Raw genomic sequence first — 12,814 nt, 5'->3', positions numbered from 1 at the left:
TAAAATGTAAATTTTGAAATTACACAAGTGTAGCCTACAGCAGTGGTTCCCAACCACGTTCCTGGAGCCTATAACACTGCACATTTTACAGTGTGTATGCAGTGTATGTAACAAGCGAAAGGATCCGCTGGCCTGGAACAGGACTTACCTTGTCCTGAGACAACACTTGTGATGCTAAACAGCAAAACACTTAACCTAGTCTAAAGCGAAGCTCAGATAAGAAGACAGGTACAGCAAACTGCTTTCAAACTGCAGTAACGTCAGTTCGTTGTTAGATCATACTTCCACAATGAAATCCACAATGCCGGCATGCAAAGACCTGTACGGTTTAGTGTGGCAAGAGTATAATCAAATGAATTTAACTTAATAATAATTTTAGGAACTGTAACTAAATACACTTCCTTAACAAAATAAATATTAAAATATAAAATTAATTACACCTTTATAGACTTGTGCATTGTAAAAAGTGACCTGCTTGTTACCTTAAAGAGCTATTTTGACCTAATATAACACATAAAAAAATTTTGTTGGTGTACAATAATGTACTTAGGTTGATTCAGTGATATTAAATAATAGCCTAACTTGAATAAACTAATCTAGATATTAACATTTCAGGCTAACCTTTATTTTTCAGTGTAATAAGGTACCCATATAACTTAAGTTACTCTTTATTGCTGATTGTCAGATAGATAGACGCACTCATGTAACGTTAATCTTTTTTCTCCCGCACTCATGTAATCGTTGCATCATCAGGCTACTATCATTGCGTCGAACGCTAACGCTGATCACATGACTCAGCACGCCCTGTGATGACCAATCCACTTCATTTCCTTATACTACACATACAGTGATTGGCGTAGAAAGGTTTTGTTGCTACCAACCCTCTGGTTCAATGTAAACCATTTACTGCAAGAGAGAGTTGTTCACTCTTCTGCAATCTCAGGGACCTGGTATCTGTCTCATCGTCGGTCATATCCGGAGTACGCATGGCTTCACACATGCAGAACGACAGCTCAGCCGGTTACCTGCCGGTCTTCAAATCATTCGCTACAGATGCGATCCACGTTGGTTCAGAGCCAGAGCAGTGGAACTCGATGGCAGTAGTGCCTCCTATTTCATTGTCTACAACCTTTAAACAACAGGAGCCGGGAAAACATGCGGTAAGTAATTTCCTAGTTGTTTTGTATGGGCTTAATAATGAGAATATATAAATGGTTGTTTCATATTAGCGCGATATTTTGAGTATGTAAATTGTGATTTGTTGTTATGAAAGCAATTGGTGTGGGATTTGAACTTGGGCAGCTTCTGTTTAAATGGATTTGACGTGAAATGGACAATAGCAGGACTTTCAGTGTGAAAGGAATATATTAATATAACCTTAAATGTATTTATAAATATCAACTAATATACCTAAACTACTTTAAAGACTTGAAGGTTTTAAGTTAAATCTGTATAATTGCATATCACAATGACTAATCTGTATAATTGCATATCACAATGACTAAGCACAAAGCATCTCAAATCCTGCTGAATATCCAGTCTGAACTGGCTTACTGGTTTTAAATGATTTACCAGTTTGCTGGCTGGTTTTAAGGGAACTTTGGCACTTTTCAGGCTGTCCAGGCTGAAAAACACACTTAAACTATTAAGGCTGGCTTACAGTAAGTGTTTTATGTAGAACCTGTCGACTTTTTGGGGAGATTTCAAACACAAGCCACTCCTATATATCTAATTCAGTAAGTGAAGTATATTTACATTCGGTAATGTGTAAATATGTGTAAACCAACACCACATGTTAAGGTCAAGTATTTATTTATTACGCTCAACTGTCCTGCTGAAAGAATTGAATTAGCTGTTTTGGGTGTTTTAAGCTGGTCTTAGGTGATTTCCCACACGGAAATAACCTATATAAACATATATGTTTTCATATAGGTTTTGATATAGGTTATTAATATATGTGACATATATAAAATTGGCAGTTTTCCTATATTATATGTACATATATGTGCATATATGTACATATATGTACATACAATATAGGAAAACGGCCAATTTTATATATGTCACATATATTAATAACCTATATCAAAACCTATATTAAAACATATATGTTTATATAGGTTATTTCCGTGTGGGTAAATTCCATAACATGCCAATTACATGTGATACCAATTTCACGTGTTTGCACATAAGTTTTTTGCATTTTTTTTTTTTTTAGTTCTTAGTTATTGCCTTGATAATAGAAAATATGAGCTAGGCATCATGTATGACAGTTGCCAAAGTGAGATATGAGCTAAAATGACCAGATCCTGCCATGAGCTATATAGGAGACATATCTTGTATGTATGTATAGGGCTTTTTTGTGGATATAAAGAAGCAATACAGGAGACCTATATGGCCTGTATATGCACATATATGCACCTCAATTTTGCCTATATGTGGCATATATACGCATATATGCAGCATATATATTATCATATATGTGCATATATACTGCATATAGGTTTCATATATGCGCATATATCCTCATATAGGTTCTTTCCATGTGGGTTAAAGTGGTCTCTCAGCCCTAAACCCCTCTGGAACCAGTCAAAAGATAATAATATATAGGATACCTTTTTAAAAATGTGGTTGCAGATTGCATCAGCAAAAGTTGCAAGTTGACTGTATATTTACTTAATGACATATGTCATGAGAACAGCCAGGTGGTTGAAGTAAATGCATGTTATCTGTGTCTTCGTAAAGGAGTTAAACCAAAAACTATTTTTTTTTGTGGATTTACATCTTGCATCCTTTTTTCTTTTCTTACTACTGATTTTACATTTTAGTTGCACAATTCTAGTTCATGTAGGGCTGCACAATTAATCGAATTTGTAATCGTGATCACAGATGCCACAATTATGTAATCATTCGAAGGCGCAATTATTAAAAAAAATGCACCTCTGCTTGCTTAAGATGTGGGTGTGTGTGGGGGGGGAGGGGTGTTTTCCTACAGGTTATCTTAAGGTTTTTTGTTTTTTTCCCCCCCATTGTTTTAATTTTTTAATTTTTACTTTTTTTAATATTTAAAAAAGAAACTATATATAAAATTGTGATATGCAGTGCTTCAAACAATGGTATGAAGCTATTCAAAACATCATTCAATGTAAATTGTGATAATCACAATTAATAATAGCAAATTACAATTTCAAGGTAATGATCGACAGTTACGATTTTTGTCATTATCGTGCAGCCCTAAGTTATGTAATGCATTTTGAATTTCACTTTCTAATATTTTCTCTTCCAGGGATTTGAGTACAGCAGGAGTGGAAATCCCACAAGAAACTGTCTTGAGAGAGCAGTTGCTGCTTTGGATGGTGGAAAATACTGTGAGTCCATCACCAACACAAAGTCTTATATATTATGTGTTATATGACATTGCCATAAACCTAAAACTCTGTCTGTCTGCTAACAGGTCTCGCTCTTGCCTCTGGATTGGCTGCAACTTTGACCATCACACATCTTTTTAAAGCTGGAGATGGAATTGTGTGCATGAATGATGTTTATGGAGGTGAGTAACTGCTCCTAATAATAAATAAAGCGACTGAGCTATTGAGCTTAAAGAGAGCTGACTTAACTGAGAGTCTGGCATTTTTTTTTCCCTCCAGGAACTAACCGGTATTTCAGAAAAATAGCTGCGGAAGTTGGCTTTGAAATCTCTTTTGCTGACCTCACGAAGCTAGAGGAGATCAAAGCAGCTCTAAAACCGAATACAAAGGTACACCTGACAGAAAAAGCATTAGAAAATTACTTTGGGAAAAGTGGGTGGATGAGTAATTATTTGCTCTCATGATTAATTAGCTTTGAGAAGTACCACTCTAACTAAAATGGCTTATTAAATATTTTAATTTCTACAGATGGTATGGATTGAAACGCCCACAAACCCTACAATGAAGGTTGTGGACATCCAAGCCTGTGCAGATATTGTCCATGAGTACAACAAGGACATAATTGTTGTTGTGGACAACACTTTCATGTCAGCCTACTTCCAGGTGCGAACATTTACTTTATTTGAATACATAACCCAGTGCTGCTGGTGTTTAATGTATGAATGTAATCTGAGTATATAAAGCAACATTACCATGTCCAGAGACCGCACACTGAGTACAAATGACTTGTTTCACAAGTTTCCAGTGCTGGGATAGAGTTTCCGTATACAGAAACTAGATCTTGATTTAAGTATTTCACCATTTTCTTATTCCCACAACAGCGCCCCCTTGCACTTGGAGCAGACATCTGCATGTACTCTGCAACAAAATACATGAATGGTAAAAAACTAATAAAAAAATTAGATTAACCTTTTATATAACTGAAAGTTTGTTGTTCAAAGTTAATATTATCTGTGTAATTCCAGGACACAGCGATGTTGTGATGGGACTGATTTCTCTCAGCCGTGATGACCTCTATGAACGACTGAAGTTTTTGCAGAATGGTAAGGCTCTGCTAATCTAAACGGAAATCTTTAAGATTTAATTGTGAAGATCTAGCTGATAATATTCTTATTTTCTTCTAACTGCTTCTATCTTTATTGCATGACTTTGTGGCCCAAGATCAAAAGGGCTGTGCGATTATGTAATATGTATTTCACAATCAGTTTTTTTTTGACCATTTGAAATTAAGCCAATTTACTAGACAGTACTTATCAATAGAAAACTGATGGCACACATGCATATATGCATATTTGCAATAGACAATATTTATGTGCACAGATGCATCTTTATCAATTTCATTGTTGTCAGGTTTTACCAATATATGATATGATGCTGATAATCTTAATAAACCATAATGTGCACATAAGAACATCCATTTATGATGTGCTAAATGTAATTGATGTTGTACTATAAGCTTTAATTTTTTTTTAAATCAGATAATCATAAGGCCAAAGAATCATAGGCCACTGAGCTTATCACCGAAGAGTGTTAAAGGTTCATCTCAATGTTATAACATGCATAAATATGCAGAAGATGTACTTTAACATGCCAGAGAGAAGCACCAGGTGTAATATTTAGATATGACTCTGTGAACAATGAATTTTTATCTACACTATAGGGGGTCTTTTGTAAGGTACAAGAAAAATGTACTTCATTTACTTGAAAAGAAAGTTACTTGTCTTCAGGTCAAAGTAATATCCTATATTAATATCTCCTGGCAGTGTTTCCCTTTTGTTATTGCATGTAGTCTTGTTGCTAAGCAGTTATATAAAATGTAAAAAAAAAAGGAAAGGTTTTTTTTACTCCCTTTGGATTTCGAGGAACATAGCTCAGAAGCTTTCTTTGCATATTATTGCTATATCCTTCATTTTAATTTGTGAGTTTCACTGATCACTGTATGTGTCATTTGAGAAAGTTATAATTTTAACTTCTTCCCATACCTCCCACCTGTCACATTGTTACAGTCCTGATGTGATAATTGAACCCTGTGCTTTCTGTTAGTTTCTTATAGCAATTATATCAGATTACAGATTTATCCCTAATTGTAACATTAAAAATGAGTCAACTGCATAGCAGAAGTAGAACTTTTAAGGTTAAGGTTTTTAATGGAGTCCTCTTCTCCATTTTCTTCAGCTCTTGGGGCTGTGCCCTCTCCATTTGACTGTTATATGTGCAATCGGGGTCTGAAGACACTCCACCTGAGAATGAAGCAGCACTTTAAGAACGCGTTGGCTGCGGCACAGTTTCTGGAAGCCGATCCAAGAGTGGACAAAGTCGTCTTCCCAGGTGTCTATGATATTATTGTCAGTTTGTATAGAAGTTATGTTGGGTGAATTTGGCATTAAATAAATACAATAGTAAATATATAGACGAGTCGATAATAATACTGTGTTGGTGTGATTTTGTGAATTTATATACAATACCAAACATAGTTTAGGGTTGGTAATATTACTGTAATGCTTTTGAAATTTTTTAAAGAGTGTAAAAGTCTTTCATTGCTGAATAAAAGTTACATTTCCCAGATTTTTGAATTGTAGTGTAGGTGCTTCATTGGTATAACACCATCTATGGGGCAAACTTAACTGTTTTTCCAGTCAGACTTGGTTGACTCTCAAGCATCTCTTTTCCCTCAGGTCTTCCATCCCACCCTCAGTATGAGCTGACTAGGAGACAGTGCACAGGCTGTCCTGGGATGATCACTTTCTACATCAAAGGAAAACTGGAGCACGCCTCAACTTTCCTCAGCAGTCTAAAGGTGCTTTGAAGCCTCATACTGTTTGAAAATCTTTTACATCTTACATTTTTAAATAAATTATATTGTGTTTTGCGTTTCAGTTGTTTGCACTGGCTGAAAGTCTTGGTGGTTATGAGAGTCTGGCAGAGCACCCGTAAGTATATTCAAATTCAGTGACTGTTCTAAGGGAAAATCTGACTTAAAGGCACAATATGTACGATTTTTTTAATGAAATATCCAAGAACCACTAGAACAGCGTTACATAGTTTGCTAACTTGTTTACTTACATTATCCCAAATGTTTTGAAGAATGTTTAAATCTAGAGAAATAAGCAATTTTAACTAGTGTAACAGACCATGTGATTGCATCGCCTACCAATGACGTCATACACCCTCGATTTTTCCGGTTTTATTTTTATTTTAATGTGTTTTGTATTTTATTAGACAGGTGACGAACGCACAGAGTAGCATTATAACAACACTTCAAAACACTCAAATCTATCTAGTATGATAAAACAGAGTTGCTTTTTCCTACATACGCATGACCGGAAGAAGCGGACTGTGGCATAATAAAAGCTCCGCTACTGTCGAGCCATTTATTGCGCTCGTCTCTCGTTAGCAACCACTCCAGCATCCTTGTTTTGCTTCTACGACTTTCAGCCCCACCCTGCTTCATACTACAGTGACCTTAATAAGTCTTTAATACATTAGCTCCTCCATGAACATCATTTCAGCCCGAGTTCGGATTGCATTGGCTGTTGGGATGAAGATAACAACTCCCATGATTCCACACTCAATCACAGCATCATGAAACTACGCCTTTGTTTCTTGTTTGTTTTGAGTATGCACCCTCTAGTGGTGAAAGCTTACATATCATGCCTTTAAATCCAGAGCATGCAGTAAAAAAAAACAGTATCATCGCTTTTTTCATTTATAAAATATGTTTGTTAAATATGTAATAAGTGTGCATGTATGTGAAAGAAGTTCGCTTTTAGAATGAAAATTTCCTGATAATTTGTGGACTTCAGTGGAAGCCAATGGGTTGAAGGTTCAGATTGCAGTTTCAATGCATCTTCAAGGGCTCTACGCGATCCCAGCCGAGGAATAAGATTCTTATTTAGTGAAACGATTAGTCATTTACTAAAAACTAAAAATAAACATTTATATACTTTTTAACCACAAATGCTTATCTTGCACTAGCTCGACCTCACACGTTATGTAATCACGCACACGTGATGTAAGTGGAAGTACCGACCCAGTGTTTACAAAGCGAGCGTGCAAAAAAAATGCCCTTTACAAAAAACAGGTAAAACGTCGGACAATTTTGAAGTTGGAAAAGAAACTAAGATGTTTTTTCACCCTACCTTACCTTTTTAAACCAAAGTACATATAAAGGTATATAAAGTATATAAATTTATTTATTTATTTTAAGAAAATGACCAATCGTTTTACTAGATAAGGCGCTTATTCCTCATCTGGGATTGTGTAGAGTCCTTTAAAGCTGCAATAAAACTGCAATTTGGACCTTTAACCCATTGGCAACCTTTGAAGTCCACTATATGGAGAAAAATCCTGGAATGTTTTCCTCAAAAACCTTAATTTCTTTGCGACTGAAGAAAGAAAGACATGAACATCTTTGACATACGAGTGAATAAATTATCAGGAAATTTTCATTCTGGAAGTGAACTCCTTTAACCCACTAAAAGTCTTGAGATGCTTATTTTGTATTGCCACAAGAGGGCGTGAGAGCTCTAATGTTGCTGTAAAATCTAAAAAGAAATTGCAGAAACAACCCTTTTGTCTGAACGGTTTGCCTCATTGTAGATTATTTAAAAAAAGGAATTAATAGAACATTTCTTTAGGCTATACTAGTCAACTTTCAATATAAAAACACATCTAAGGTTAGACACCAGATGGCTTTTGAAACATAATTTTTATGGTATTTATGTTTCTATAATGGCAGATAACATCACTGAATTATTTCTTAGTCTAAGTCTTTTTGATGTCATACCTTGTCCGATGTTACCATGATTTATCCTTGAAAATCAAATCAAAATTAATCAGGGAACATTTCATCCACCTCCATTTCCCATGGTGCACCTTTTCTTTTCCAGAGCGATTATGACTCATGCTTCAGTGTGTGAGGATGAGAGGAAAGTGCTGGGCATCAGTGATACGCTCATTCGTCTGTCTGTGGGCCTGGAGGATGAGGAAGATATTATTGCAGACCTTGACCAAGCTCTCGCTGCTGCAGTAAGTATTTCAGAACACAACTGAAAATAAATAAATAAACACACATACATTCAGGGTCAGTATAATTTTATGAGTGCAATTTTTGCTTTTATTCAGCAAGGATGCATTAATTTGCTCAGAAATGACAGTAAAGATGTTCATAATATCACAAAGGTTTTTATTTCAAATAAACGCTGTTCTTTCAAACTTTGGAGAATCATAACAAATATATCTTAATTTCCATAGATGAATGACCCCGAACTTTTGAATGATGTTTGTGAACATAACAATCCAAACAAACCCTTTCAGTTTTACTAGCTTCAAATAGATCTACAGATGGCCAGTGCATTATGTGTATATGATAACGATGTTATTATCTCAATGCTAAAAACCATTTATACATAATCATGTGCATTTCTGTTTGTAGAGCCTCATTTTTGGACCAAAGGTGCTTTCATGCATTTAATGGTGCATCTTCATGTAAATTGATTTTATTCCCTAAAATATGGCGTTTTTTTAAGCTTGTGTCAACACGGAGTTCATTTCGGCCCATAATGTTCAGCGAGCCATCTTTGAGAGCGCAGGCCATTTCCCCTCTCTCTAAATTGCACTGCAAAATACGATTCCAGGAAATAAAGACAAATGATCTCAGGTCAAAGTCTGAGAATTATTCCCATAGAAACGTATTTGTGAGGTGAAAGCCTGGGGTTTGTGGGCTGTACGGTCTCTTGAGAAGCCTGGTCGCTGTATTGGTCGGAGTCTTTGAGCGTGGTATCGCAGCGGTGCAGACGTGCCAGTAGATGCTTATTAGAAAGCAAAGGTGCGGCGCTGTAGCTTGATAAGATTTGTACATGGCTACACCATTCACCCTATTATTGTGAAGGTCTAGTGATCGTGTTTTTGAGGTGAGAGCCCTTTTCCTCTGTCAGCGGTTCCATATCTGATCCGTTTAGATGTGCTTTGCTGCTCATCTGAAAAGAATGGAAATGAAAATATGACTTGTATCCAATTGATATTCAATACCCCTCTGAGATCATTACAAAAAGAGCTTTTGTGATTAGTGGTGTGTTTTAATTTGATGACATACGTTCTGAGGGGGTGAATTCCATTAGGTCCTGGCACGCAGTTTTCCTTTGAGAGTTATAGATCTTCAGTCTACTCCATTCTTTCTGAAAACCGTAGGTTAATTATCTGCACTTTTGTGAGGTTAAGAGCTGTCATTTAAAAAAAGAAATGGCTGAATATGCTAATGTTAACAGCATTTATTGAACCACTCTCTGCGGTAAGATTCAGATTACTGTCTCTCGGGGCTCGGTGCTGTTTCAACCAGTTGGCTGAGACTGGGGCGTTAGCTAGTGAACTGAGGACAAATCTTACAAATGTTTTATATATAAACTTTTAGTAATAAATTATTAACAAACATTATATAATGTGTAATAGATCATTAGTTAATATATTCAAATAGCTAGAAATATGAGAGCATAATGTGCTTGTTAATGTCTACTAATGTACTTACTAAGCATTACCTAATGATTAACAGGTCATTATTTCAATTTCAAATTTTTATAAACGCTTACAAACGTCATTAAACTTTCAAATCATATGATCACGCACTATTTTGACAGATGGTTTGCAATGATTAAAAACTTCATTATTAAATCATTTACAAATATTATATAATGTTGAATGGATAATTAGTGCTTACAAATGTTATTAAACTTTGTTCATATGGTCATGCACTTTTAAAAAGTGATTTTAGCAGAAATTATACAATGATTAAAAGCTTAATTGTACTTATGAATGCTAACAAATGTCTTCAAACTTCAGATCATATATTACCTAATGCTCTTTTCTACATTTACAACTGTTGTGACAAAGTTTACTTATGTTATGTTATGTTATGTTATGTAATGTTAAGCACTTCACAAACTATTCATATTTCATTTATTTGTTCATGGTTTGACTGTATACAATGTAAAGTTAAGACTTTTATCATCAGTACTGACCTGAATAAGATGTTTACATGTAGTCCACTAGTTCACAAGAGAAAATAATAGTTGAATTTATAAAAATGACCCTGTTCAAAAGTTTACATACACTTGATTCTTAATGCTATGTTACCTGAATGATCCACAGCTGTTGTTTAGTGATAGTTGTTCATGAGTCTCTTGTTTGTCCTGAACAGTTAAACTGCCTGCTTTTCCTCAGAGAGATCCTTCAGGTCGCACAAATTCTTTGGTTTTTCGGCATTTTTGTGTATTTAAACCCTTTGCAACGATGACTGTATGGACTGTATTGAATATATCCTGATATGTATTAAATATACCCTGAAATTCACCTTTTTTAAATTTGAATATCAGGGTAAATGAAACTTATTTTGTCTTCTGGGAAACATGTATCTTCTGTAGCTTCTGAAGGGCAGTACTAAATGAAGGAAATATGATATTTAGGCAAAATAAGAGAAATGTCCACATCTTCATTATGTTCAAAAGTTTACACCCCGTCTCTTAATACACTTGCTTTTCCTTCTGGAGCATCAGTGAGCATTTGAACCTTCTGTAATAGTTGCATTTGAGTCCCTCAGTGTGAAAAGAAGCCCTCAAAATCATACAGTCATTGTTGGAAAGGGTTCAAATACATGAAAATGCTGGAAATCCAAAGACTCTGTTGGGACCTGAAGGATTTTTCTGAACAACAGTGGGCAGTTTAACTATTCAGGACAAACAAGGGAGTCATGAACAACTATCACTACAAATGTGTGTAAAAAAAGTGTATGTAAACTTTTGAACTGGGTCATTTTTATAAATTCAACTATATGTAAACTTCTTATATGTGAAATATCTTATTCAGGTCAGTACTGAATAAAAAAAATAACATGCATTTTGTATGATCCCACTTATTTTGGTAAAATACTTACCATTTTGCAGATTCTGCAAGGTGTATGTAAACTTTTGACCTCAACTGTAAATCTTACTAAGCTAAATATTAAGTTACCATGTTAAAACGAAGGAGTTACGTTTCTGTTCAGTATTTGATTAATCTAATGCTGTACAACCTGTTTCTTTTTTTTTAAACAGCATCCAAAAAAGTAAGAGGCTGATCAAGCTTGATCAAGAGCAGCGTTGCCACATCTGGACGAGACAAGGACACACATTTATAATTTACCTTGGTATATGACAGTTATGGTTAAACTTGAATTGCATTTGTCAGGGAAGAACTATTCTCAAGAAACTCATTTGCCATCTTTTCATTCAAAGTACAGGAGATTTGCTGCTTTTGTGTTTCTACTTTTTGTAATTATAATTTAATGAGGTAGCTGGGTTTCGAACAGGCTTCAGTATTAAAACTTTTAATACAGGAAAAAGCCAGGACTGCAAGGGAAATTCAATACAATGCAAATAAAGATTTTTATCTTTTTTTTATAAGAACTCTGATTCAAGTTAATTCAGCAAACAACACAAAAGACACCGTTCACACAATCAGTCTTTATTTTCTGCACAGTCACTTCATAATGTTTCAAATCACTCTTCATTGATCAGTTTGTATTTTAAATACTAGATATTGGTAAGAGGCTTGAGCGTTTTCAATTCTAAAGGGATCATCTGATCTTTGTCTGTGCTACCAGATCCATTAAAAGCCATTTGTAATCTCCCCCTCTGTTTTGTCTTCTTCCTGAACGTCTTTGATGGTGGTTCACTATAAGTTATCACTTTGAAGTCAGCAAGCACCACACATGTAATTGGAAGATGAATAGTAAAAGACATATCTAACGAGGCGATCTAACAACACCATCAATAATGCTACAAGGGCAGCTTGAACTGAGAAGTAATTATTTTTCAACAGCATTTATCAGGCTTGAATTTATTTCTGACGGGCATGACATGATAATTACTTCTCTAGTCCTGACGAGGCTAATTTTTTGTCTTCTAATTTCCTGAGCAATGTAAGATTTTTAGGATGCGCTGCTAGAAACTAAATAATGAGGAACATTTCATGTAAAAAAAAATGTTTAATCAGGATGTCAAATATTTTTTAATTCCTGACAAGTCATTCTGCCTTTATATGCAGTTTTACTAATAAATGACGTATTAGTGGGAGTCATTTCAAGCTCAACAAGGTATAAATCTGTCAGAATGCCTTTTTGTTTGCCAATATATTTCAGTGCCTGTTTTCCATAATCTTTCCACAAAACATCTGTTCTGTATTCAGTGAAAAACACCTCATTTATGTTATTTGCCGACTCAAGGGATGTCCATTTAGAAAACTGTACACACAGGAAGCACAACACCATTAACCAAGGTATGCTGTGACAAAGGTTCTGCTCAGAACTATTACCTCTACCTCCATATATCTCCAGTATAAGAGCAACTGACGTTTTC

The 12,814-nt window shown here is 35.1% G+C and overlaps 1 protein-coding gene across 1 annotated transcript; it reads left to right on the top strand.

Annotated features, from left to right (window-relative positions):
* The first annotated feature begins 842 nt into the window (after positions 1-842).
* On the top strand, positions 843-12,086 carry cth (cystathionase (cystathionine gamma-lyase)). The gene is made up of 12 exons (XM_051112185.1): positions 843-1,160; positions 3,287-3,368; positions 3,455-3,550; positions 3,648-3,757; positions 3,897-4,031; positions 4,250-4,307; positions 4,394-4,471; positions 5,604-5,756; positions 6,104-6,225; positions 6,306-6,358; positions 8,318-8,456; positions 11,513-12,086. Exons 1-12 carry the CDS (start codon positions 987-989, stop codon positions 11,525-11,527), a joined length of 1,215 nt encoding a protein of 404 aa, XP_050968142.1. The 5' UTR covers positions 843-986; the 3' UTR covers positions 11,528-12,086.
* The last annotated feature ends 728 nt before the right edge of the window (positions 12,087-12,814 follow it).

This window comes from Labeo rohita, chromosome 6 (assembly GCF_022985175.1).
Source record: "Labeo rohita strain BAU-BD-2019 chromosome 6, IGBB_LRoh.1.0, whole genome shotgun sequence".
In the NCBI taxonomy this organism is placed as follows: Eukaryota; Metazoa; Chordata; class Actinopteri; order Cypriniformes; family Cyprinidae; genus Labeo; species Labeo rohita.
The sequence above is the reverse complement of the archived record's forward strand: the minus strand, read 5'-3'. Positions and strand labels throughout refer to the sequence as shown.

What these genes read in the sequence shown, in the direction of transcription:
- cth (XM_051112185.1), top strand. Translation starts at nt 987, where the DNA reads ATGGCTTCACACATGCAGAACGACAGCTCAGCCGGTTACCTGCCGGTC. An exon ending in CATGAATGATGTTTATGGAG is followed by an intron (nt 3,551 to 3,647) that starts GTGAGTAACTGC and finishes TTTTCCCTCCAG; the next exon opens with GAACTAACCGGTATTTCAGA. An exon ending in TGCAACAAAATACATGAATG is followed by an intron (nt 4,308 to 4,393) that starts GTAAAAAACTAA and finishes GTGTAATTCCAG; the next exon opens with GACACAGCGATGTTGTGATG.